This window comes from Lemur catta, chromosome 1 (genome assembly GCF_020740605.2).
Source record: "Lemur catta isolate mLemCat1 chromosome 1, mLemCat1.pri, whole genome shotgun sequence".
Taxonomy (NCBI): Eukaryota; Metazoa; Chordata; class Mammalia; order Primates; family Lemuridae; genus Lemur; species Lemur catta.
The window spans coordinates 106,991,438-107,015,160 of NC_059128.1; the positions used below are offsets into that span (position 1 = coordinate 106,991,438).

Sequence of the window (23,723 nt, forward strand, 5' to 3'; positions counted from 1 at the left end):
TGCACTCAGCCACAGAAGAGGCAGATTTTAAGATCCAGTATCCAGGGACACCGCCGTTTTCAGAAATGGGTCTGCTGCCCCATCCCTAAAACCGCCCTGGTCCCCTGTGGAGGGGCGTCTGAGTGGGTGATGGCTACATGGGGTCCCAGTCCGCACCGGTAGATTGGTCAAGAGGGACATGGGGGACCAGCCCCAGGGATGAGGAGTTCCCCCCATCCCCCTGTGCAGCATCCAGCTCTCTGGAGTGTCACAGGGGCCCCTGGTCCTTGTGTGAACCCATGACTATGGAGCTGGCTGGTGGAGGGGGTGCCAGGTGTGGCTGGGGTTTTGGCCTTGTCCTGGGACTGGGAGGGCACCTTGACACAGGCTCCTGCTGGCCACACCTGCCACAGGAGCCCCACTCCTCCCCACGACCCGGCAGTGGCCTCTTCCAGGATACAGTGGCTTGAACCCTGTACCAGGGTGGTTCTTGGGAGGAGACATCTGGCCTTCCCAGGCAAGAGGTGGCTTACCCCAGCCAGTGGAGGTGAGCAGGGCCAGTGTCCCCAAAACGGATGTTCCTGTCGGCATCAAGGTTTGGAGGAAGCTGGGCCAACTTCCCCCCACCCCCACGGCCATGGGGGAGCTGCCAGCTGTAGCTAGCATCTGGAGGCAAGCCCAGACAGCCGCGGAAACTTCCAGAAGCCTGCCCCCGACTGACAGCCCTACTTAATGGTCCAGAAAATCCATGTGATTTAGCGGGTGCTGTAATAACTGCGGCTGCAAGCCAGCTGCCAGCGCTGAGTTCATGCTTTTAGGCTAATTCGCATCCTTGTTCCCAGCTCAGGGACTCTGTGCCCTCGTGGCTGGTGGCCCAGCCTGGCCATGCTGTGTCAGAATGGCTGGGGCCTCGTCCTCTCCCTGCCTGGTGTCTGGTGGGCAGGGTGCCACCGTCTGTCCCCACCCGTGGCTAGGGGACTAAAATGAAGACGTCACCCTGCAGGGTCAGGTCCTCCCACTGGCCTGGCTCAGACTCCCTGAGGGCCAAGGTCCACGACCGGGGCTGATGCGCAGAGAGTCCCTTGCCCCTGGGTGGTTGCTGCCAGTCACACCCCAGCCCAACTCTCTCCCTTAGCCCACCCCAGCTCACCCTGTTCCAGAATTGGGTGTCCACTCTGGGGACCTATGAGGCTGGGCTCTGCCTGCCAGGAGCGGGCAGGTTTGGGGTGATGCACCTGGGGGGCCCTTTTTTGGGAGATGTTGACAGAAACTGTAGGCAGTGGCTGACATCCCCAACCCGATCTGCATTGTTACCCTGGGGGGCCATTCCCACGGGCCCTTCCAGGTGCTCCCACGACCAGTGCCTCAGTCACTGGCCTGAGGTCTGGTCCTGCAGGCTGCAGGCTGCAGATGGCAGGCTGAGGATGGGGTTAGAGTTCACCTGGGGCAGCCAGGAGTGCAGCTTGCAGGCCCCACCCCCACCCAGGCCCAAAATCACCTGCTGGCCTCAGGCAAGCCACACGTGGCCCTGAGACTCGGTTTTCTTACCTGTAACAAGGGGACAGCCCCTGGTAGCCCTGCCTGGAGCCCCTGGGAGCTTGGCAGGTGTGTGGCAGGTGCACGCACCTTGGAATCCTTGGTTTCCCTTCTTCACATGCACGTCCCTCCAGGGGGCCTTGGACACCAGCCCCTATCAGTGCTGGCTCAGTGTCCCCTCCCAGGGCATTGTCACACTGGGGGCACCAGCAACCACTGCACAGTTGTAAAGGAGTGGGAATTCTCTGCATAATTTACACACCTGGTGAGATCAGGACAATGGCGACTCCATGAGGAATCTGCTAGGTGCTCTGTAAACCTATAAGGAGGCACAGGAAGGGCCCATGGCAGCCACTGCTCGTGGGGTGGGGTGACCCTGGTGTGCTGGCAGAGCGTGAGTGTGCACAGACCACAGCACGGTGCCGCTTCACACCACCAGGAAACCCCCCAAAACAGAAAATAACAAGTGTCAGCAAGGATGTGGAGAAAACAGGGCATCCACTGTGGAAAATAGTCTGGCTGGGCTGGGCGCGGTGGCTCTCACCTGTAATCCTAGCACTCTGGGAGGCCAAGGTGGGAGGATCGCTTGAGGCCACAAGTTTGAGATCAGCCTGAGCAAGAGTGAGACCCCGTCTCTACTAAAAATAGAAAGAAATTAGCTGGACAACTAAAAATATATAGAGAAAAATTTAGCCGGGCACGGTGGCACATGCCTGTAGTTCCAGCTACTCAGGAGGCTGAGGCAGGAGGATCGCTTGAGCCCAGGAGTTTGAGGTTGCTGTGAGCTAGGCTGATGCCACGGCACTCTAGCCCTGGCAACAGAGTGAGCCTCTGTCTCAAAAAAAAAAAAAAAAAAAATCTGGCTGTCCTCACAAATTAAACCTAGAATTAATATTTGACCCAGCAATTCCACTCCTGGGTTTATGTTCACAGCAGCATGATTGACAACACCCACAAGGTGGGGGCAACACACCTGTCCATCAACAGGTGAGTGGACAAACATGCACTGGAATATCACGCAGCCATGAAGAAGGACGAGGCTCTGACACAGGCCACAGCGAGGATGGACCTTGAGGATGTCGTGCTTAGTGAGAGATGCCAGACACAGAAGGACACACAGTGTGTGACTCCATTTATATTCCAGTTTTATGTACTTCTTTATTTTAATCAGGATCTTCCAATAGTGGAAATTTGTTGTGTCATCCGGGATTGATTTTCATTTCATCACGTCTTACAGTATTTTAAAATTTTTTATTAATAGCTCTGTGCTAGTTTATTTTTTCCTGTCTAGCCTAGCCTCATCCCAAGTATAAAACTATGTGAAGTACAATTAGGTTAATGTACTTGAATGGATATAGCTTGCTAATGTTTATAGAGGAAGACGATGGCAGCTCTTCTTCATATTTAAACAATGCAAGTGTACAGAATCTTTTATCTGTTACATCCAGAACAGGCAGATCCACAGAGACGGGACATGGATTCGTGGTACCTGGGGGTGGGGAGTTAGTGTTTCATGGGGACAGAGCGTCAATTTGGGAAGATGAGAAAGTTCTGAAGATGGGGGGTAGTGATGGCTGCACAACCACATAAGGGTACTTAGTGCTGCTGAGCTGTGCACTTAAAAATGGTTAAGATGGTACATTTTATGTCTATTTTATCACAATAAAAAGATTTTTTAAAAAGCCTTCCTGTGTTCACATGTTCAGCCTGCAGAGCAGCTAGGAGTAGGAACTCCTGTTGCACCTGTATGAATGGGGAAACTGAGGCAGAGCATGAGCCAGCACACAGCAGTGACTGAGCATCAGCTGATGGCATCTCCAGCCCCAAGCCCGCCCCAATTTCTGGGGACTCTTGCTCTGTCCTAGGAAACTGGCCCCAGGGAGGGGTTAACCTGGCACCTCCCGCAGAACCAGGGCAGATTAGGGAGTCTGGGAGCCCTCGGGCAGCGAGGGGCCCAGAATCCAGGACCCTGGGGGACACGTGGTCAAGTGTCTGGACGAGGTGACCTCTCAGTCCCTAGAATGGAGCCACCCAGCCCTCCTGAGTGTCTCAAAATTCAGTCCATTTTTTATCACTGGTACTTGGCATTTTATTCATTTAATGGGTTTTTTTTCCTCCCTCTCTAACATTGGCTCCAAAAGGAGACGAGGTGTGTGTGTGTGTGTGTGTGTGAAAAAAATCACCCAAGTGTAGATCCATTCATTAGAGCTGATGTCCCGGCTGCCAGGAAGGATCTTGGGAGACGCCCAACACTTCCCGCCTCCGCCACCGGGGAAGGACAGGATGAGAGAATTCCATGCCAGGTGCTGCCTGGGCGGGAAGAAGTCCTTCACTCCCTGATTGGGCCAGCCGGCATTTATGAAGCGCCTGCTGGATGCCAGGGCCACAGAAGGACCCAGGGACAGCTTGGGGATTGGTAGACAGTGGGGAACTACAGAAGACTCTGGAGCCGTGGAGGAGGGTAATGGAACCAAGCGTCCTTGTTGGGGCAGTTCAAGCAGTGAACAAGTATAGAGTGTCTACTGGGTGAAAGCCCTGGACACAGAGCAGCAACCAAGCCAGACCCACCCCCACCCTCCCAGAGCTGAGTCCAGGAGAGGGTCACTAAATACAGCCAATAAACAAACAAAAAGCCTATGATGGGGATGTCAGCAGTGGGTACTTAAATGGGGTGGGGGGGTTGCATCTTCCTGGGTGGCAAGCAAGGAAATTTTTCCAGAGCAGGGCATTTGGCACTAGGTTTTGAAGGGTGAAGAGGAGTTCTCTGGTCCAAGGACTGGAAGGCAGGAGATCTACTTTATAGGTTCTCATCAAACAAACATGCCTGCCTCAGTTTCCCCAGGGTGCACTCCATGTTAGAGCACCCCCATGGGTTGGTCTGGTTAGAAACTGCTCCCTGGAAGTGGGAGGCCAACCTGACCCCTCTTGGACCTTTACATACCTATCAGAGCAGGGAGGGACATTCCCAGGCTGGGGCGGGGAGAGGCAAATTTTAAAGCGCAAAGTCCCTTCCTGGCGCGGAGCCTCCGTTTCATCTGCAGCCTGGCTCAGACCACAATGGGCAGTGGTTAAGGGAACCCCAGCCCCTGCCAGGAGTGACCATCCGCAAACGACCCCTCTGAACCTGTTTCCCGCCCTGGGCAGTGGGTCCCACTCCTCCTTAGCAGGTAGCTGGCTCTGGAGACCGCAGGCTGAGAGGGAGGGCACAGGTTGGCGGCCTGGCAGGGAGGGGTGCCCGGAGACGCGGGGAGCGAGTGGCTTGGCCGGGCCGCCTTCCCCTCCCCCGCGGTGGCACAGGCGGCTCCGCCCCACGGCGAGAGGCGTCCGCAACTTTGCGATGGAGTTTGTGCGGGCGCTGTGGCTCTGCCTGGCGTTGGCGCTGGGACCCAGGCCCGCCGGGGGCCACCCGCAGCCGTGTGGCGTCCTGGCGCGCCTGGGGGGCTCGGTGCGCCTGGGCGCCCTCCTGCCCCGCGCACCCGTCGTCCGCGCCCGCGCCCGCGCTGCCCTGGCCCGGGCCGCCCTGGAGCCGCGGCTGCCGCACAACCTGAGCTTGGAGCTGGTGGCCGCGGCGACCCCCGCCCGCGACCCCGCCTCGCTGGCCCGCGGCCTGTGCCAGGCGCTGGCGCCGCCGGGCGTGGCGGCCTTGCTCGCCTTTCCCGAGGCGCGGCGCGAGTTGCTGCAGCTGCACTTCCTGGCGGCCGCCACCGAGACCCCCGTGCTCAGCGTGCTGCGGAGGGAGGCGCGTGCGCCCCTCGGCGTCCCGGTACCCGCGGACGGGGGACACCCAGGAGGCGGGATGCTGGGGGACCCGGGTCCGGATGCGGGAGTCCTTGGGGCAGTCAGGATGCGCGGGGCACCCGGGGTCCGGATGCGGGAGTCCTTGGGGATGCCCAGGAGGCAGGATGCGGAGGGTAGGGGGACCTGGGGTCCGCATGAGGGGGATGAGGGAGGCCCGGGGATTTTCCCAGGAGTGCCGAACCTGGATCGCTGAACGCAGGGTGCTCCCGGGGCTCAGGGACGGGACTCAGACGTGGAAGACCCGCCGGCCCAGGAGCATGGGGTTCCCAGAGCTGGAGCCCCAGAGCGCAGGGACCTAGACAGGAGGCTGGGAGCCCCACCGGATGCCCTTGGACCCTGGATGCTCAGACACACAGGATCCCCCACTGGGGGTGGCGAAATTCCCGGGAAGACCCCATTCTGGGGCCCTGGTGATGGAGACCCACCACCACAGCCCTTGCCCCTTTTTAGCCAGCTGACCCCTCCGTGGTCGGAGGGCCTCCCAGTCTGTGGGTGTGGGGCATGGGGCTGGAAGGCAGGCAGGACTCCCTCCTGCTCCACTGGGTGCACAGTTTCGGGATCTGAGGGTCCGGACCACCCTGTCCAGCATCCCCCCTGCCCCTCCCAGAGGTCTTCAAGGTTGAGCCCTCTCCCCAACCCGCAGCCTCCTGGGTGCCCCTCTCGGGTCCCCAGCGTAACTCCGTTTCCAAACCCACCTCCGTCCTCCATCTGGCTGCAACATTGGAGTGCCCCCTCCTTGATCCCAGGCCCAGATCCTGGGAGGAAACGGGGCAAGGAGGAGAGAAGGGTGGTTGGCTGGGCTCTGGGAACCCCGTTGCCCCCCAGAGAAAGACTCTGTCCCCCAGGGCCAGCAAGGAGGGGCCCAACTTGGGATATGGGGGCTTGTCAGGGAGCTAGGAAAACTGGCTGGGAGGAGGCTTCCCTCTTGGCGAGGGGAGACCCCGACCCCGGCGTTAACCAGAGTCTCCAGGTGCCCAGGCGGGTCCCCCACCCCGCTTCTCCCTGGGTCTGGAGGGAGATGTGCAGGACCCAAGCCTGGGCCTGTGGCACCCTCTGCTGCCGCCTCCAGGAACTGCATCATACCCGCCTCCTGGGGGCTTGGGACCCTGGGGCTTCTCTGGGGCTGGACCTCCCAGGGACCGGGCTACATTCACCAGCTTGCCCCCCACCCCGCACACTCTGCATCCTGTTCCCACCCTAGGCAACACCCTGCGCACCTTAGGTGTCTGGCAAAGCTCTCCAATCTTCAACTGGGCATGGCGGGGCACTACTGTGTGCAGAGGGGTCCTGAGAGGAAGCCCTCTGGCGTGGCTCTGAGCACCAGGGCACCCTGGGGGTTGCCACCATGGAGCCAAGGCTCCAGGCCCTCAAGGGGCTCCCAGGCAGGGGGTGGGATGAGGTCAGGACTGGAGCTGAGGGAGGGACCCGAGGCTGGGAGAGTTCAGAGGTGAAGCCCAGCTTCTGCCTGGAGGATGGGGAAGTCTAAATAGAGGAGGGGCAATACAGCTGGGTTTTGAAGGATGTGTAGGAGTTGGCTGGCATAGAAGGAGAAAGGTATTCCATCTGAGGAATGGGTTGCTACAAAGGCAGCCAAAGCCAAGCAGGCTCTGAAAGGCTGAGGAGGCTGGTGAAGGGAAGCCTGGGAAGGGCAGGAGTGGGGCTGGGGGGAGGGGAGGGAAGGGGGCCAATTGTCAGGTTGACAGTTACCTATGGATGGAGGCAGCCAGGTGTTTGCGGATCTCACCAGCCCTAACTGTGGCTTCCCCTTCCCAGAACCCGTTCCACCTCCAGCTGGACTGGTCCAGCCCCCTGGAGACGCTGCTGGATGTGCTGGTGTCTGTGCTGCAGGCACATGCCTGGGAGGACATCGGCCTAGCACTCTGCCGTGTCCGGGACCCCAGTGGCCTGGTGGCCCTCTGGACAAGCCGGGCTGGCCGGGCCCCGCAGCTTGTGCTGGACCTGAGCCGGCCGGACATGGGAGACACAGGGCTGCGTGCACGCCTGGCCCCTCTAGGGGTGCCCGTGGGGGGTGAAGCCCTCATCCCTGCGGTCGTCCTCCTCGGCTGTGATGTCCCCCATGCCCGTCGGGTGCTGGAGGCCATTCCCCCCGGCCCACGCTGGCTCCTGGGCACGCCGCTGCCGGCTGAGGCCCTGCCCACGGAGGGCCTGCCGCCAGGGCTCCTGGCACTGGGCGAGGTGACCCGGCCCCCGCTGGAGGCTGCTATCCACGATGCTGTGGAACTAGTAGCCCGCGCACTGGACAGCGCAGCCCAGGTGCAGCCGGATCGTGCCCTCCTCCCCGCCACGGTCAACTGCGGCGACCCGCAGCAGCCAGCTGCGCCAGAGTCCTCCGGGCGCTTCTTGGCGTGGTGAGTGGGGACTCTGCTTGGGAAGGGTGGCCATAGTTCACAAGAGGCAGCATTCATTATTGGGCATTTGCTGTGTACCAGGCTCTGCTTCTTCACGGCCCCAAAGTCACTACGCTTTGCTGACAGACGTCCTAGGTCCCTGGGAGCAGCCACTGCTTCAGTCACCGGCTTCAGGCCACAGCACCCAGGGGGTGATGCCCCACCTGGTCAAGGGATCTCGTGGGGTGGGGGGGACACCAGTAGTGTCTGCTCTTGCCCCGTGATACAGACGGGGATGTCAAGTGACATTCAGGTGTGTGCTAAGCAGAGGTGAGGGGTGTGAGCTTCTCTGGGGGCTCCCTGTGCCCCACCTGACACCCCCGTGCCCCGCCCAGGTTCCTGGCCAACACGTCCTTCCAGGGCTGCACTGGGCCAGTGTGGGTGACCAGGACATCCCAGGTACACATGTCCCGGCACTTCAAGGTGTGGAGCCTGCGCCATGACCCACGGGGCGCCCCGGCCTGGGCCACAGTGGGCCACTGGCGGGACGGGCGGCTGGACCTGGAACCTGGGGGTGCTGCCGTGAGGCCCCCACCCCAGCCGGGTGCTCAGGCCCGGCCCAAGCTGCGCGTGGTGACGCTGATAGAGCACCCGTTTGTGTTCGCCCGCGAGCCAGACGAGGATGGGCAGTGCCCGGCAGGGCAGCTGTGTCTGGACCCCGGCACCAACGACTCGGCCACCCTGGATGCCCTGTTCGCTGCACTGGCCAACGGCTCGGTGCCCCGCGCCCTGCGGAAGTGCTGCTATGGCTACTGCATCGACCTGCTGGAGCGGCTGGCGGAGGACACGCCGTTCGACTTCGAGCTGTACATCGTGGGTGACGGCAAGTACGGTGCCCTGCGTGATGGCCGATGGACTGGCCTGGTGGGGGACCTGCTGGCTGGCAGGGCACACATGGCAGTCACGAGCTTCAGCATCAACTCGGCGCGCTCGCAGGCGGTGGATTTCACCAGCCCCTTCTTCTCCACCAGCCTGGGCATCCTGGTGCGGGCGCGCGACACAGCCTCTCCCATTGGCGCCTTCATGTGGCCGCTGCACTGGTCCATGTGGGTGGGCGTCTTCGCAGCCCTGCACCTCACCGCGCTCTTCCTCACCCTTTACGAGTGGCGCAGCCCCTATGGCCTCACGCCCCGAGGCCGCAACCGGAGCACGGTGTTCTCCTACTCCTCGGCCCTGAACCTGTGCTACGCCATCCTGTTCGGACGCACCGTCTCCAGCAAGACACCCAAGTGCCCCACGGGGCGCTTCCTCATGAACCTCTGGGCCATCTTCTGCCTGCTAGTGCTGTCCAGCTACACAGCCAACCTCGCCGCCGTCATGGTTGGGGACAAGACCTTCGAGGCGCTCTCGGGGATCCACGACCCCAAGGTGGGGAGCCGGCGGGGTCGGAGGATTGTCCCATGCTGGGCTGCACTGAGGGGTCAGCAGGGTGTGCAGGACACCCACCTAGCCAACTCCTATCCCCAGAGACATTTATTGAGCACCGAGTGTGTGCCAGGCTCTGGGGACCTAGCAGGGACAAAACTTGGGGAGCTGACAGGAATCCAAGATAAATAAGCAAAACAAGTGATGTGGAAAGGCATCAGGGAGATAGGCACAGAGTGGGCACGTGGAGTGTCCGCCGGGGAGGGACAGTTTCTCAAGGGGGAGGTTGGGGAGACCTGTGTTTGGGGTGACTCTGAGGGACTTTAATGTAGATATCAGGGAAAGGTTCCAGGCAGAGGGCACAGCCCGTGCAAAGGCCCTGGGGCAGGACGCTCCTGGGGTGTGGGAGGCACAGCATGGAGGCCTGTGTGGCTGGAGCAGAGTGAGGAGGGGGAGAGAGGGAGAGAGGGAGGAGGGGAGGGTGGGGAGGGGGGCAGGCAGTTTGTGCAGAGTCCTGAGGTTGCAGGGAAGACTTGCAATGGGCTTTGACCCTGAGGAAGGTGGGAGCCATGGAGGGTTGTTGGTAGAGCAGGGAAATACCCTGGTCTACATATTTTATTTTTAATGAAAATTTTTGAATACTCCTGAGTAGGGTGCAATGAACCCTTTGGCTCCAAAATCAGCTCCCAGCTGGCTCCATCCATGCCTCACCCTGAACACTGCATCCCCAGCCCCGACTGCGGCTGTCACTGGTAAAAATTTCAGAGACCTTGACACAATCAACTAGACCTCCGATTTCCAACTGACTTTTTTTTTCATGGTTTGTTTGAATCTGGATCATTTAACGCCCTGACCTTCATGGGGTGGGGCCCCTACCCATTTCCCTCAACCTCTGGTTCCCCCTCCACCCCTTTAATTTTTGCCTTTGCAATTTGTTGGAGAAGCCAGGTTTTCTGTCCCACAGTGTGTCCCACCACTTGTGTCTGGCCCATTCTGCTGGCCCCCGGTGTCCCCAGCAAACTGCTAATAGAATCTAGACCCTGCACTGTCTAATGAGCATGGCTTAAGTGGACGTGCTCCATGGCTGTGGTGGGCAGCACAGGGACACACAGAACTCACAAGCTGCTGTAGAAGCGCAGGTCCCGTCAGGAGGCATTGGATGGAGGCCAGATCCATTTGCTCATTAGGGGTTTGCACAAGTATCCTTCTGGGAACTGCTGGGAGATTAGGGCTGAGGGGACCAGGCTGGATGCTGGGGCCCGACTGGGTGGGGGCCGTCCCCGGTGTTCTGAAGATGGAGCCCCCAGGGTGTGCAGATGGACAGGTTGTGGGCATGGGTGTGGGAGAGGGGGAGGGAGGTGGGGAGGACAGAGCTGCCGGGGTGAGGGCAGATCAGGAGTGGGGTCTTGGACACCCTGAGCGTGGGGCTCCGTGGGACCCGAAGGGGAGATGTGAAATCAGTGGTGGGAAGGAGTCGAGTTCAGGGTGAGGTCCAGTGGAGATGGACTTGCAGGTGTTCAGAACAGGGGGTCTCAACGTGGGTGTCTGCCCCACCCCAGGGGACCCTGGGCCATGTTTGGGGACGTCTGTGGTTGTTACCACTGGGTGGGGGGTTCTCCTGGAATGGAGCGGTGGGGGCAGGGACACTGCTGAGCGCCCTGCAACAAGGGCCCAGCCCACTGTGGGCTGCCCCGAAGGGCAGAGGCAGCTGACACCGGGGTCCCCGCGCAGCTGCACCACCCGTCGCAGGGCTTCCGCTTCGGCACAGTGTGGGAGAGCAGCGCCGAGGCCTACATCAAGAAGAGCTTCCCCGAGATGCATGCACACATGCGGCGCCACAGCGCACCCACCACGCCCCTGGGTGTTGCCATGCTCACGTGAGGCCCGCAGCAGGCACGGGGTGGGGCGGGGCGGGGGGCAGCAAGGGGGCAGTGCAGCAGTTGACCCCACCCCTGGCACCCGCAGGAGTGACCCCCCAAAGCTCAATGCCTTCATCATGGACAAGTCGCTCCTGGACTATGAGGTGTCCATCGATGCCGACTGCAAGCTGCTGACTGTGGGCAAGCCCTTCGCCATTGAGGGTGAGGAGCAGGTGGCGGGCTGGTAGGGCGGGGGTGCCAGGGGCCTCCAGGGAGCAGTGGGGAGCCACAGAGGGTGCAAGGCCGGCAGGGGTGAGGTCCATGTGTGTGGGCAGAGTTCCCTGGGGCTGCACACCACCCAGGCCCCACCAGGCTCCCGGCTCCCCCAGGCTACGGCATCGGACTGCCCCAGAACTCACCGCTCACCTCCAATCTGTCCGAGTTCATCAGCCGCTACAAGTCCTCAGGCTTCATCGACCTGCTTCACGACAAGTGGTACAAGATGGTGCCTTGCGGGAAGCGGGTCTTTGCAGTTACAGAGGTGGGGCAGGGCCCGGGACACAGGGTGGGGGTAGGTGTGGGGGGCCCTGAGCCTTGTCTGAGCTGGCCAACCCACTGCTCATTTCCAAGATGTGCATTTGTCTGATTTTTGCGCACTTCTATTCGTCCTTCAAAACCCCAGCTCCAGTGCCCCTTCCTCTATGAAACCTCACTTCCAGCCATGGAGCTCTTGCCTCCCTACCTGGTTCCACAGCCCCAGCCCCCTCTCTCTGGCCCAACCAGTCTCTCCCAGCCCTAGGCTCCCCAGGGGTCTGCCATCATATGACCATGAGGGGCTCCTGCCTGTGTCGCCCCCAGACTCTCCAGATGGGCATCTACCATTTCTCGGGGCTCTTTGTGCTGCTCTGCCTGGGCCTCAGCAGCGCTCTGCTCAGCTCGCTGGGCGAGCATGTCTTCTACCGCCTGGTGCTGCCGCGCATCCGCAGGGGCAACAGGCTGCAGTACTGGTTGCACACCAGCCAGGTGAGGGCAGTGCTGGCTGCAGGCCAGCCAGATGAGGGCAGTGCTGGCTGCAGGCCAGCCAGGTGAGGGCGGTGCTGGCTGCATGAGAGCCAGGTGAGGGCTGTGGGTGGGAGGCCAGCCCGACCTCGTGGCCAGCGGGTCTGTCTGGGGTCTTAGAAAATCCACCGTGCCCTCAACCCGGAGCTGCCAGAAGAGCAGAAGGAGGAGAGGCAGGAGCCTGAGCCCAGGTAAGCGGGATCCTGCCTGCCCATTCCATGGTTGCCCCCAAACCTGGCAGCGCCGACACTCACCCGGAAGGAGGGGCCCCTTGGCACACCTCAGCTCCTTCCTGGTCCTTCCTGGCAGTGCCGTGTCCACCGGCCCACCAACTCTTCCCACACTTTGGCTCCGTGGTGGTGCTTGGTGGCGAACCTCCCCTCCCAGACGGCAGCGCGGGTGCGGCTGCTCTGGGGGGACGTTGCCCACCCTTGTACCCTGTCTGCAGTGGCCCCGAGGAGCACCAGCAGCAGCAAGTCGCCCCGGCAGCCCCCGAGGCCTCTAGGGGCTGTAAGCGGGTACGCCGGGCCGCGGGTAAGGAGCGTCGCGTGCGCTTCCTGCTGGAGTCCCCTGTGGCTGCGGCGCCGCAAGCAGACACGGAGGCCAGGATGCCGGAGGGCCCCGTGTGGCTATGCTCCAATGGCCGCCCGCCCGTCGTGCTGGCCGCACGCCCCCCACGGCCCGGAGAGCTGCAGGAGCTGGAGCAGCACATTGAGGGTGTGAGGGAGCGGCTCCGCCAGGCCCTGGTGCGGCACGGCGAGCTCCTGGCTCAGCTAGGGGACAGTGCCCAGCACCGGCCACTGCGCCTGCTGCAGGATAAAGCGGTCCCTGGGGAAGCCCCCACCTACTCGGGCCTGCTAAGGAGCTGGGAATAGAGGCCATGCTCGGCTTGGGTCCCTGCGGACTTGGGCGCACGCGCACGCACGCGCACACACACACACACACACACACACACACACACACAGAGCCGCTGTCAACAGTTTATTCTATATACAAACACAAATTTTGTACACAGCAATTAAATAGAATGGAACGAGTGCGCCTCTGCAGTCCTCACCGAGTGATTGGCTTGGCCGCCTGGCCCACTCCCACCCTGAGCAGGGCTGACCCCGACTCCCAGCCCTGCACTGATGTTGGCGCCTGCATCCCACATCCCCGTGCCTGAGGCACAAGTTCTGCTCTCCCAGGGACCCCAAGCCTGGCGTGCACGTGGAGAAGGGGCCGGGTGTGGAGAAGGCACTGCACACGAGCACCAGGCAGAGCCCTGAGGCTGGGACAGCAGGAGGTCGTGGCTGCCTGCCCTCCTCGTGTCCACCTCACAGACCTGCACTATCTGGCTCTGCCCTCTGGATGGTTTGCTCCAGACCTTTCACCAAGCCCCTTCTAGAACCTTCCGTGGAGCCCCCACCCCCTCTCCTCAGTGGCAGGGACAAGCCCCAGGCCAGACCCCACAGGTGGGAGAGAGACCCCACCTTCCGGGCAAACCTGATGAAATCCTGAAACCTCCAAAACAGGCTGGGCAGGCCCAGAGGAAGGGGGAGGGCCCTGGTGCCCCCACCGGGGACAGCCTCCCCCACCCCCATGGGCGAGGTCACACCCAGCCGGCTGAGGACAGCCAGGGACAGAGGCGGCTCAGCTGCCGGTGGTGGCTCAGGACCCAACCTCCAAGGGTGCGTCCACTGGGGTTGTGGACGCCAGGCTGGGTGCACTCCCTGTGGCCGCTGGGGGGGTTGTGTCAGGTGCCAAGGAGTCACTCTGGGGGACACTGTCCTGGGGGGTGGGTGGGTGGGTGTGGTGGAGGCCCCCACCAGGGCCCAGGGGGCTGGTCGGCCGCCGCTCCAGGAGGGAAGCACTCAAGCCAGACAGGAAAGAGGCATCAGTGATGATGGCGGCCGTCTCTGCCATCCAGCCCAGGTCACCACCGGCTGCTGCAGCTACCGAAGCTGCCGCAGCCACCAGGGAACTGGGTGCTGCGGCCACAGGCCCAGGACTCCCGCCGGCACCCTGCAAGCCAGAGCCCAAGGCAGGGGGCTGGCCGGTGGGGTCGGGGACGGCGGCCGGGGTGCCGGAGTTGTTGTTGAGGTCGTCGGGCAGTGCTGTGGGGGTCCCAGGGCCCAAGGGTGGGGTCTGCAGTAGCATCTCCTGGATGCGAATCTGCTGCAGGATGGCGGGCAACTCGTAGTGGTGGAAGAAGTAGATCATGGAATGCTGAGGACAGGGGCGGAGTCGGGCCATAAGCCCCGCCCACCATGGCCCCGCCCAGTGCCCCACCCCGGAACAGCCACCTGGACCAAGACACAAGCTGGAGTCTTGAGGACCTGTGCTGCCCTCAGCCCAGGCTTGACCCACCCCAAAGGGCTTTCCCCTCCCCCTCCCCCGGCTCCAGGACATGGCCCGGCCTCGCTGACCTCCGTCCACCCTGCTCCAAAGGGGGTGCACGACCTGGCGGGGTCGCGGGGTGCAGACAGCCCCGCCTGCCACCCGGCCTCACCTGGATGAAGAGCCAGGAGGTGACCAGAGCCAGGCTGCTGTACTGCCCGTTGAAGCGGTAGTGATAGGCGTAGAAAGCGAAGTGGTACAGGTAGAAGAACCTGCGGCCGGCCGGGGCGGGACATGCAGGATGAGGACCTCCTCAGCCCCGCCCCCAGGCCCCACCCCCTATAGGACCCCGCCCTGCCCTCACCTCAGCCAGTGCCGCTTGCTGGTGTTGGTGTGGCAGCAGATGGCGTCGTACTGGTCGGCCAGCCACACAATGAGGATGATGTAGAAGGCCGTGGTGGTGTCGTTGAAGAACTCAGACATGATGGCCTCCATCCCTGCGGGGACAGGCGGCGCCGGGTTGGAGCGGGCGGGGCGGGGCGGGGCAGGGGCGGCGGGCGGGTCCTCACCGACGAGGGCCAGGATGACGGTCAGCAGGGGCGCTGCGGGGAAGGCGATGGCCATGTTCATCTCCAGCATCTGCAGCAGGTCCACTGCGGACACAGGGCAGGCGGCCGGTGAGGGCCTACATGGCGCCCGCCCACCCCGCGGCCGCGGGACACTCACCGATGAAGACGAAGATCTGGTGGTGCGAGTAGCGCAGCAGCATGGACACGCTCAGCGTCTGCGGGGAGCGCCGCGTGAGGCCTTGGGCCGCCCACCCCGCCCGGGGCGCCCCCTCCGCCAGGGCCCCTCGGAACTCACAAAGATGACCATGATGACGAAAGCAGCCAGGTAGGACGTCCGCGCCATCCACATGCTCACAAAGCGGTAGTGCTCGCCGGACACGACGTTCCGCAGGAAGCCTGCCAGGATAGGCCGCTGTGTCAGCGGCCAAGCCACATCCAGCCCTCGGCCCCCACCCAGCCCTGGGGCTCTCCCCACCCTTGTTACCCTTGTTCTCCTCGTTCTCCGCCAGGCCCTTCACACTGGACATGAGGATGTCATCGTAGCCCAGGAACTCATCCAGCAGCAGGCGGCTGAAGCGGTCCCCAAAGCACTGGTCCCTCGTGGGGTCTGCAGGCCGGCGGGTCAGGGAGCTGGGGACCTGGCCGGGGCCCTGCCCAGGCTGCCCCTGAGCCCCGCTCCAGCCCCAGGCCCAGCTGGGCCTGGCCTGGAGGTCCAGCCAACCTCCCCACCCAGGCTGGTTGGCAGGTCCCTGTGTCAGGCCCAGAGAAACCCCACCAAGGGACCCCAGCCCTGGGAGGGGCCTTCCCAGAGCAGGGACTGCAGTGCTGCTGGCACAGACCCACCCCCACACCTGGGAGAGGAGACCCCAAGGGTGGCAGAAGCCTGACCACACTCAGTTCCCCACGACAAGGCGGTCCGACTCACCCAGGGTGACCACCATGACTGGGATGCTCAGGCGCTGCCGTGTGGCCTGGGAGAGCCGCAGGAAGCCATATTCCAGGGAGTACTCCACGATGTACTCATCCTGCGGCCACACTGAGGGCGGAGCAGGTGGTCAGCCCCCAGCCAGGCAGTAGGTGAGGACCCTGAGCCCTGGGCCTCCCGGACGAGCCCCACCACAGGTACACTCGGGATGGCTCCCCCTCCACTGGAGGGAGGGGCTGGCCAAGTTCCTCCCATCCACCCCGCTGGGGCCTGCCTTCCTGGCTGGGGCCAGCTGGTGCAGGGCTGCCCCTCTGCTCTAGGGGAGGGAGGAGGCCTGCCCGGCTGGAGGGCAGGAAGGAGGGCCCAGCACAACACAGCTGGGATTTTCGGGGCTCAGGGTGGACAGGGCGGGGGCCGGCTTCCCTGTGCACAACAGGTCAGAACATACCAGGTCAGAGTTAGAGGAGCCCTGATCCCCTCAAAGCTGCCATTTACCAAAGAGGGTTCCAGAGAGGCTGAACCAGTTACCCTGGAACATATCCCAGTCTCACATGCTGACAGATGGGGGAACCGAGGCACAGAGCTAGGCAGGGGTCATAGCTAATGCCCCTTTCTCCCTGGCTGGTGGGCTGTGACCCCAAGCAGTGACCTCCCAAGGTGACTGCCTGTGCCTCAGCACCCCATACCTGGACATGCCCTGCGAGGTAGCGTACCTTTGGTGGGTGTCTCGGGGAAAGGGAACTCCTGGCTGTCGTTCAGGGCCTTGGTGCTGCCTGGAGGCTTGAACACCTTGGGCTCGATGTCCAGCTCAAACTGTGGGCAACCGGGGACCAGGGTGTTAGTGGGCCGAGCTTGGGCCTTGAGGCTCCTACCTGGAAGATGTGGTCCCTGGGCACCTCCTTCTCCTGCTAACTAGAAGGTGCGATGACCCCCCAGCCTCACTAGGACATCCACCACCTCCAGGGCTGGGAGGCCGCTAAGCCAGCACAGACCAGGCCAGGGTGGACCCTGCGTACCCCTAAGACCATGACTGCCCCGCCACAGGCCATCTTGGGGCAGGGTTCTGAGCCCAGAGTGGGGACGGGGGCTGAGCACAGGCAGTGCTGGACATAAGGTGGCCTCAGGATGTAGGAACTGTGGGATCAGGGCCACAGGGCCCTGGGTCTGCACCAACACCCCCATCCACGCCTGTCCCTGCTCCAAGGCCAGCGGATTTAATGTTGGCCAAACACTAATTCTTAGGGTTGGCTTTGAGGGGACAGGAGGGACCCAGGCCCCCAATTAGTGATGCATGAAGATTTCCCAACAGGCCACAGGGCCTACCACAGCCACCGAATGGGGCGCTCAGCACCTCACAGGCAGCCGGGCCATCTCAGGATGGCGGGGACAGGCCTAGAGTTCTCAGTTCTGAGTCTCCGAGCCGCTTTCTCAGCTGTTTGCTCTGGAGCCCCCAGGCCACAGCAGCTGGAGCAGGCAGGGGGTGGCTTATCTGTGTGCCAGGCCCTGTGAGGGCAAGAACCTTCCAAGCAGCCAACATTCTGCACGCAGCGGATTGCTCCATCACACGCACTTATTGAGCGCCTGCTGTACTCCCGGCTCACCTTGACGGAGCTGTTCCCAAACATCTCCATGGTCAGCTCCTCCTCCTCCTCATCCTCCAGCTCGAGGCTGCTGCCTGGCTCCATGGCCAGGCCAGGGAAGCTGCTGCGGCTGTCACCGTCACAGAACTGCAGGAAGACGGGCGCACGGCTCGAGTTGTGCTGCACCTCGACGCGCAGGATGCCCTCGCGTGGCCACTTGTCGCGCACGTGCTCCAGGCAGTTGATGGGCGAGCGAGAGAAGACGATGTGGATGTAGGCCAGAACGAAGAGCACAAACAGCGCCTGGGGGGTAGCCCAAGGTCAGCAGGGAGCCCAAGACCCACCAGAGCCTGTGCCCAGGGGCCTGCTCAGCAGGGGCAGTGGAGGAAACCCCAGGAGGCCCAGTGGGGCTGGAGGACCTCCCAACCCAGGAAAGCCCCTATGCCTGAGGCAGGGCTCTGGCAGCGTCGGGTGAGGCCTGGGATGGCACTGGGCCCCCTGGGGTGAACCAAGACAAGGCCCAACGGCCGGAGCCTCCTAGGTGCCTGCAGGATGCCTGCTCAGGAAGAGACCCAGCTGGACAAGGACAAGCACCGACCACCAGAGGCTCCCATCCCACAAGGTCAGCTCAAGTGCTGTGGCCTCCAGGCTGCCCACTGGGTCCCCGTCCATACGAGGCCAGCACAGCCACCCCACGATCCACCCAGATGTCTCCTGCCTCATGCTCTGCAGTGTCCTCAGGACCCCTGATCTCACCAGCTAAAAATAGCTTTCCTCACCTGGGTGGGCACCCTGTGTGCCCCTCCCAGGCCTTGCAGGGCCACCTGCAGCTGCCCAGGACACAGCTGACCTTCCGTGGGCTGTGCTGAGGCCAGGCTGCTCTGCCTGAGGCACAGCCCCCTCATCTGTGCAACAGGACAGCAGGAGTCCACTGAGTGCTTCCGCCCCCAGGGCACGTGTGCCATGTCTGGGACATCTTGGTTGTGGGGAGTGCCCCCTGCTGTGGAGTAGGCAAACCAAGGCCAGGGAAGCTGCTCAGGACCCTGCGGTGCCCAGGACCGCCCCACTCCAGAATCCCGCCATGCTGTGGGCATGCCGTGGGGCAGGCATCCTCCTTGGGGCTGTCTAGGGCCGCCCCTCTTCTCAGGAGCCCACCATGCCGACGGCTGTGCGTCTCACGGCACCCCCAGCTGAAGTCTACGGTATCACCCCAGAGCCCAATGCAAGCCACATCCTGCTCCCCAGCTTCACGGAGCACCACCCTGGAAAGGCAGGTGCCAGGGAGCTGGGCGGTGCTCAGCCGAGGACCTGGGCATTCCATCAGTGGAGCCACCCCTTGAGCACAATGCCCCTCAACATCCTCAGACTCTGGGAATTAGCTCACTGGACTCTAGACCCACAGCCCAGAGAGAGCCAGGTCATGGAGATGCCACAGCAAAAGCCCCTCCCTCACCTGCTGGCAGGGACACTGAGGCTTAGGGTGTGGCGAGCTGCCTGTGGCCACAGCCACGAGCAGGACTGCCAAAACCCTGATCCTTTCTGTGCCTACAGCAGGCCTGGCCTCCCCTCTGGAGCCCTCTGCACACTGGCCCAACGGCTGGGTCAGCCAAGCCACCACACCCCTTCTGGCCTAGCCACAGTGGCTGAGACGCAAGGGAGACACAGAACTTAGCAGCAGGAGGTCCTAATGTGAGTGTACTGCCAAGTCCTGGATCCAGCCACACCTGAAGCTGGGAAGCCCCACTACAGAATCCTCAGCTGAGTTTATCTCAAAATAGCCCTCTCGTGGGCCAATGTGGATTGAGTTTCTGGCTGCTACAGCCAAAAGTGCCATAGTGTGGATGTTAGTGCGTTGCTAACATTTAAGCACAGACAGAAGAGCAGCCCCTGACCCCTGACATTCAGGTCCCCACAGACAGATGCTACAGTTGTAGAAGGGGTAGTGGAGACATGAGGAAGGAGCAGGAGAGGCGGTGTGGAAGACCACTGTGCAGGGGTCCTGAGTCGTTCTTTCACAGCCTGACCATTGCTTCCGGGGTGCATATGGGGACAGGAGCTGGGGATGGGAGCCGTGGAGCCAGGGAGCAGCAGCAGGCTGTGGTCAGAGGGGCTGACCACAGTCCCTTTGCTCAGTACTCTCAGGAACAAGGGGCCTGGAAGGAAGTTGGATGTCCCATGGGCCATGCTGTGTTCCCCAGGCCTGGACATCCCACAGGAGCTGTGCCTGGGACAGGACGGACCATTTGCCAAGACCTTATAAAAAGTGCTGACACACAGCCGGCCTGAGGCTGGGGCTGCCCAGCGCTCCTGCAGGACACACCCATAGGACGCACCTGTCTGCCACAGCCCAGCTCACAGATGAGGAACAGAAACATAGAGGTCACGTGGCCAGGAGGGAGGAGCCAGGGTAGTCCCAGCCACAAACCCAACCACACCGCAGACCAGTGACCCTGAGAGGACAAGCAGCTCTGGGGACATACTGGGCAAGGGCAGCTCGGCCTGGTGGGTGCTGGACGCACATCCTGCAACACCCAGCACAGACTCGAGTGACCTGTCCTGTGGTGACAGGGGATGTGATGAGTGGCCCTCGCCCACACGTAAATGTGCATGGACTAGGCTGGCGGGGCCTCCATGTCCACAAACGCTATGACTCGGATGCCACCCAGGTACCTATGCCAGCATCCTGCACGGGGGGCCGCACCCCACCAGGCACCCCAAGCTGACCTGGCTTGGAGAAATTCTGGCCCAGGACCCCTCCCCACTTGACAAAGCCACCCACAGGGCCCATTTCCCTCCCTCCCGCAGAGCTGGACACCGCCTCATCCCGAGTCCCTAGGTCCTCCCTTCCCTGTGCCAGCACCAGTCACACATAGCAGCTATCTCACTCACGGTGGGCCCCGGCCATCCTCTGCCCCTCGGCCTGGCTCAGCCACTCCATGTGCCCTGGCTGATCCTGACCCCACCCTTGCCCTGAGATCCCCAGCCGCTAGCCCAGGGCGCTCCAGCCCCAGGGCCTTCCCATGCTCCCTTCCTGCTGCCCAGGCGCCCCACCCCTTCACCCGCAGGCTGCTTCCCACCTCCTCAACACCTAGCCCTGACCACTGGTTGCACCCCATGGCCCTTCCCTCTCTCCAGAGCTGCCCACTACCCCTGTCCTAGAGCCCACGAGTCGCTTGGCTAGCTGGGGGCTGCATTCCCGCCACCTCCTCCAGGAAGCTTCCCTTGATGTCCTGGCCAGGGCTCCCAGGACACCCCAACACTCTGCCACCCAGGCAGGCCTTTCCCTCCGTCTCCCCACAGAATAGGTAGGCAGGGATCTGTCTGATCCATCTCTGGGTGTCTGACTGAACAGTGGACGGGCCTGAGGGGCCACACCTTCTTTCTTAGGGAATGAGTCCCAGCCGTACCTGGGGCTCCACTTCCTCTGGACATGGGGTGTTTCCCATTCTGAAGGCACAGAGGCATCTCCTTCTAGTCCCACTCCACAGTGACAGCCAACGTGATGGGTCCCCTATTCAGAGCAGGGTCCCCATGATCCTCACAATAACCTCACGAGGGTGCCCACTGACTCCCCATGGCCAGAGCTGGGCCCTTGCCCATGTCCAGGCACCAGGTGTCAGGACCACTCGGTGGCTGCCAGGGTCAGGCTGCCTGGGGCCCAGGGTCCTACTACACAGGTGCAGGCACTGATGGCAGGGTGGCCTCTCAAACATGCACCCCAGCTGCCACCTATCTCCCCACATCTGGCACTGCTGGGTGTTTCCTAAGACAACTTGAACACAGGCCTGGGGGACAGGTGGCTCAAACACAGGCGTGGGGGGCGGGGGGGCGGCACCAGGGAGGAGCCTCAGCCTCTGCAGGAGCAGCACAGGAAACCGGCAGGACAGGAAGCAAAGGAGAAGCCTTCTGGAACTCAAAGCAGCCTCAGAAGTCAGCGGCTCAGCCCCAGCTTTGCAGATAAAGAAAGCAAAGGCAGCACGGCCTGACTCCGTGCTGGCAGGTAAGGGTTTCAACAAGGAACAGGTCTCCCGGGTCCAGCATTCTCAGAGGAGAGGTGCGGGGCTCTTGCTCTGCACTGGGCAGCCTTCAGCTGAAGCCTGGCCCCACCTAAGGGGGTGTCTGCCTGGAGATGCAGCTAGGTCTGCTGGGTCGGCCCAAACCCCAGACCCCTTCTCAAATTGGGAAGTGGTGGGCCCAGAGCCACCACTGGATACTGGGACGCACTTTCCGGAGAGGCTGAGCTCTGTGGGGGGGACGCAGCCTTGCACAGGGCATACACCTGCAATGACAAGCCGGGGGATACAGTGGCTCCTTCTTGGACCCAAGCCACTCTGTCTGTCCCCAAACACACACCCACAGACAAGTGTCCATGGTTTCAGACCATCTGTGGACCCCAGGAAGCCCAAGATCTCTGATTCAGTAATCCTCCACAGCCTTGCCCGGGTGCCTACTGAGGTGACCAGGCTGTTCTGGGGGCCGCAGGGAGGGACAAGGTGGGAAGGATGATGGGGCAAGTTCTGGCCAGGAGGAGCTCCCTGGTGCATCCACCTGGCGGCTGTGGAGGGGTTAGGTCCCGCACCCAGGGCTGTTGGACAGCCCAGCTCCTGCTCCCTCCACTGAACCCAGTAGAGCAGCCTGTTCCTGACCAACGTGTGTCAGGTGGGAACGTGCCCCCTACCTCACCCCCCTGGTCCACCGGGATCAGCCCCCTTTCTGGGATTAGGCCTGAAAAACTCATGCTACGATGTTAGTATCCCCCGCGGAAAATGAAAACAACCATTTCTCCATTTCCTCCAACAAATCAGAAACCCAGAGCCCAGGAGGCCCCCCAGCCCCTCCTGTCACCGGTCTCTCACGGCTGAAACCTCTGTGCCATCTGAGGTGGCCAGGAAGGGGACAGAGTTCAGGGCACTGCAGCTCAGCCCTGGCCCCGGTGAGTGACTCCTCATCCAAGAGGGAAGGTTAATCAGACCCACACCTGAGCCTCCGAAATGGAACAAGGAGGCCAGCAGTGCTGGCTGTGACTGTCACTAGCCCTAGTGAAGTGACCTCAGCTAAGCCACATTCCCCCGTGAAGCTCAGAAAAGGGAGACTCAGGGTGGGAGCAGGTGGAAGGTCCCAAGGAGGGGGAGATTCCCACCAGCAGGAAGAAAGGGGTGTGGGGAGTGGACTTCCAGCGCAGGGGGGTGGTCCGAGGCGGGGCCTGGGATGGGGCTGGGTTTTGGCCCGCACAGGCCAGGATGGGCGGGTGGAGGGGATCCTCCGGGCTGAGGGTCCCAGGCGACAGAGTCAGGGGTCAAAGGGCAGGAGGGCTCCAAGCTTGCCAGAGCTGGAAGACCCAGGGTAGGAGGCCGGGGGCGGGGCTAGAGGGGTCAGGGAATGAGGATCCGGAGCCCGGACCAGGGGATACTAACGTTACGGGGTGGGCGGACGTCGCCCAAGACTGTGTCCCTGGCCACCCCTGGGGTCAGAGGTCGCGGGCTTCGTGGAGGGTCTCTAACCAGTGGGGCCATGTCTAGGACTCCATGTGGGGGGGGAGGGTTCGGCGTCCCCGGGGTCAGGGGTCGCGGTCGGAGGTCGCAGACTCGGGGGTCGGGGGCGCGGTCACCTTGAGCAACACGAAGAACTCGAAGAGACGGCGGAAAGCGGGCGGGAAGAGCCGCGAGTAGGTGACAGCCATCTTGAAGAAGAGCGCGTGGAAGAGCCGGTCGCGCACGTTGATGAGGGGGTTGGGGTTCAGATTGGGGGTGCGAGGCCCGCGCGCGGGGGCCGGGCCGCCGCCGCCGTTGGGCCCGGGCCCCGGGGCCGCGGGCGCCGCGTGCTCCGACATGCCGCCCACCGGCGCGACCTAGCGGCCCGCGGGTCCCCGAGGGCGCCTCCCGGCCGTCATTAGCCGTGCTCGCCGTCGCCGCCGCGCTCCTCACGGATGCCCGGCCGTCGCCGCCATCTTCCGCCTCCTCCTCCGGCCGCGGCCCTACTGACGCCAGCGAGCCGCAGCGCCAGGCAGGAGTGCCCCCCCCCCCCCCTCTGCCCGCGGGGCACGCTGGGATGCCGGCGACCGCCCGCGGAGGCCTCGCCGCGACTCAAGGCGGGGCCGGGGGTGGGGCTGCGTGTGGATCTTTTGCATATTCCCGTCCCACAAGCCTCCGCGGCTACGAGGCCGCGCTTGGGCTTAAGTCAGCATCTAAGATTTTACATGATCAAAGACACTCAAAGTAAACGTGATCATAAGAGATCATCTGTTCCATCAAGCTCTACATACTTACGTTGAATATAAAGAAATGATAAGCTAATCTAATCGTAAAGTAATTGCACTACAGAGCTTT

At 62.5% G+C, this 23,723-nt stretch overlaps 2 protein-coding genes across 4 annotated transcripts; one reads left to right on the plus strand and one right to left on the minus strand.

Annotated features, from left to right (window-relative positions):
* The first annotated feature begins 4,848 nt into the window (after positions 1-4,848).
* GRIN3B (glutamate ionotropic receptor NMDA type subunit 3B) lies at positions 4,849-13,076 on the plus strand. Its single transcript, XM_045542718.1, has 9 exons — positions 4,849-5,278; positions 7,087-7,682; positions 8,057-9,089; positions 10,818-10,963; positions 11,052-11,167; positions 11,335-11,486; positions 11,804-11,968; positions 12,125-12,195; positions 12,453-13,076. The coding sequence occupies exons 1-9, from the start codon at positions 4,853-4,855 to the stop codon at positions 12,877-12,879; spliced, it is 3,132 nt and encodes a 1,043-aa protein (XP_045398674.1). The 5' UTR covers positions 4,849-4,852; the 3' UTR covers positions 12,880-13,076.
* Positions 12,973-23,402, minus strand: TMEM259 (transmembrane protein 259). 3 transcript variants are annotated; one of them, XM_045543079.1, is made up of 11 exons: positions 23,006-23,402; positions 17,419-17,700; positions 16,531-16,630; positions 15,818-15,928; positions 15,377-15,499; positions 15,188-15,288; positions 15,050-15,107; positions 14,893-14,925; positions 14,688-14,820; positions 14,496-14,595; positions 12,973-14,212 (listed from the first exon to the last, which is right to left on the minus strand). In XM_045543079.1, exons 1-11 carry the CDS (start codon positions 23,225-23,227, stop codon positions 13,655-13,657), a joined length of 1,821 nt encoding a protein of 606 aa, XP_045399035.1. In that variant the 5' UTR covers positions 23,228-23,402; the 3' UTR covers positions 12,973-13,654. The 3 variants fall into 3 exon arrangements, with proteins under 3 accessions (XP_045399035.1, XP_045399027.1, XP_045399044.1); XM_045543071.1 differs by having other exon boundaries at positions 14,893-14,976; XM_045543088.1 differs by lacking the exon at positions 14,893-14,925.
* Between the last annotated feature and the right edge of the window lie 321 nt (positions 23,403-23,723).

Bases quoted from the DNA above. Each gene is read 5' to 3' on its own strand.
- TMEM259 (XM_045543071.1), bottom strand. From the start codon at position 23,227: ATGTCGGAGCACGCGGCGCCCGCGGCCCCGGGGCCCGGGCCCAACGGC. The intron at 16,631-17,418 runs GTGAGCCGGGAG...GGTTGCCCACAG, and splicing joins TTGGGAACAGCTCCGTCAAG to TTTGAGCTGGACATCGAGCC. The intron at 14,213-14,495 runs GTGAGGCCGGGT...CCCTGTCCTCAG, and splicing joins CCTCCTGGCTCTTCATCCAG to CATTCCATGATCTACTTCTT.
- GRIN3B (XM_045542718.1), top strand. From the start codon at position 4,853: ATGGAGTTTGTGCGGGCGCTGTGGCTCTGCCTGGCGTTGGCGCTGGGA. The intron at 7,683-8,056 runs GTGAGTGGGGAC...TGCCCCGCCCAG, and splicing joins TCCGGGCGCTTCTTGGCGTG to GTTCCTGGCCAACACGTCCT. The intron at 11,168-11,334 runs GTGAGGAGCAGG...CGGCTCCCCCAG, and splicing joins CAAGCCCTTCGCCATTGAGG to GCTACGGCATCGGACTGCCC.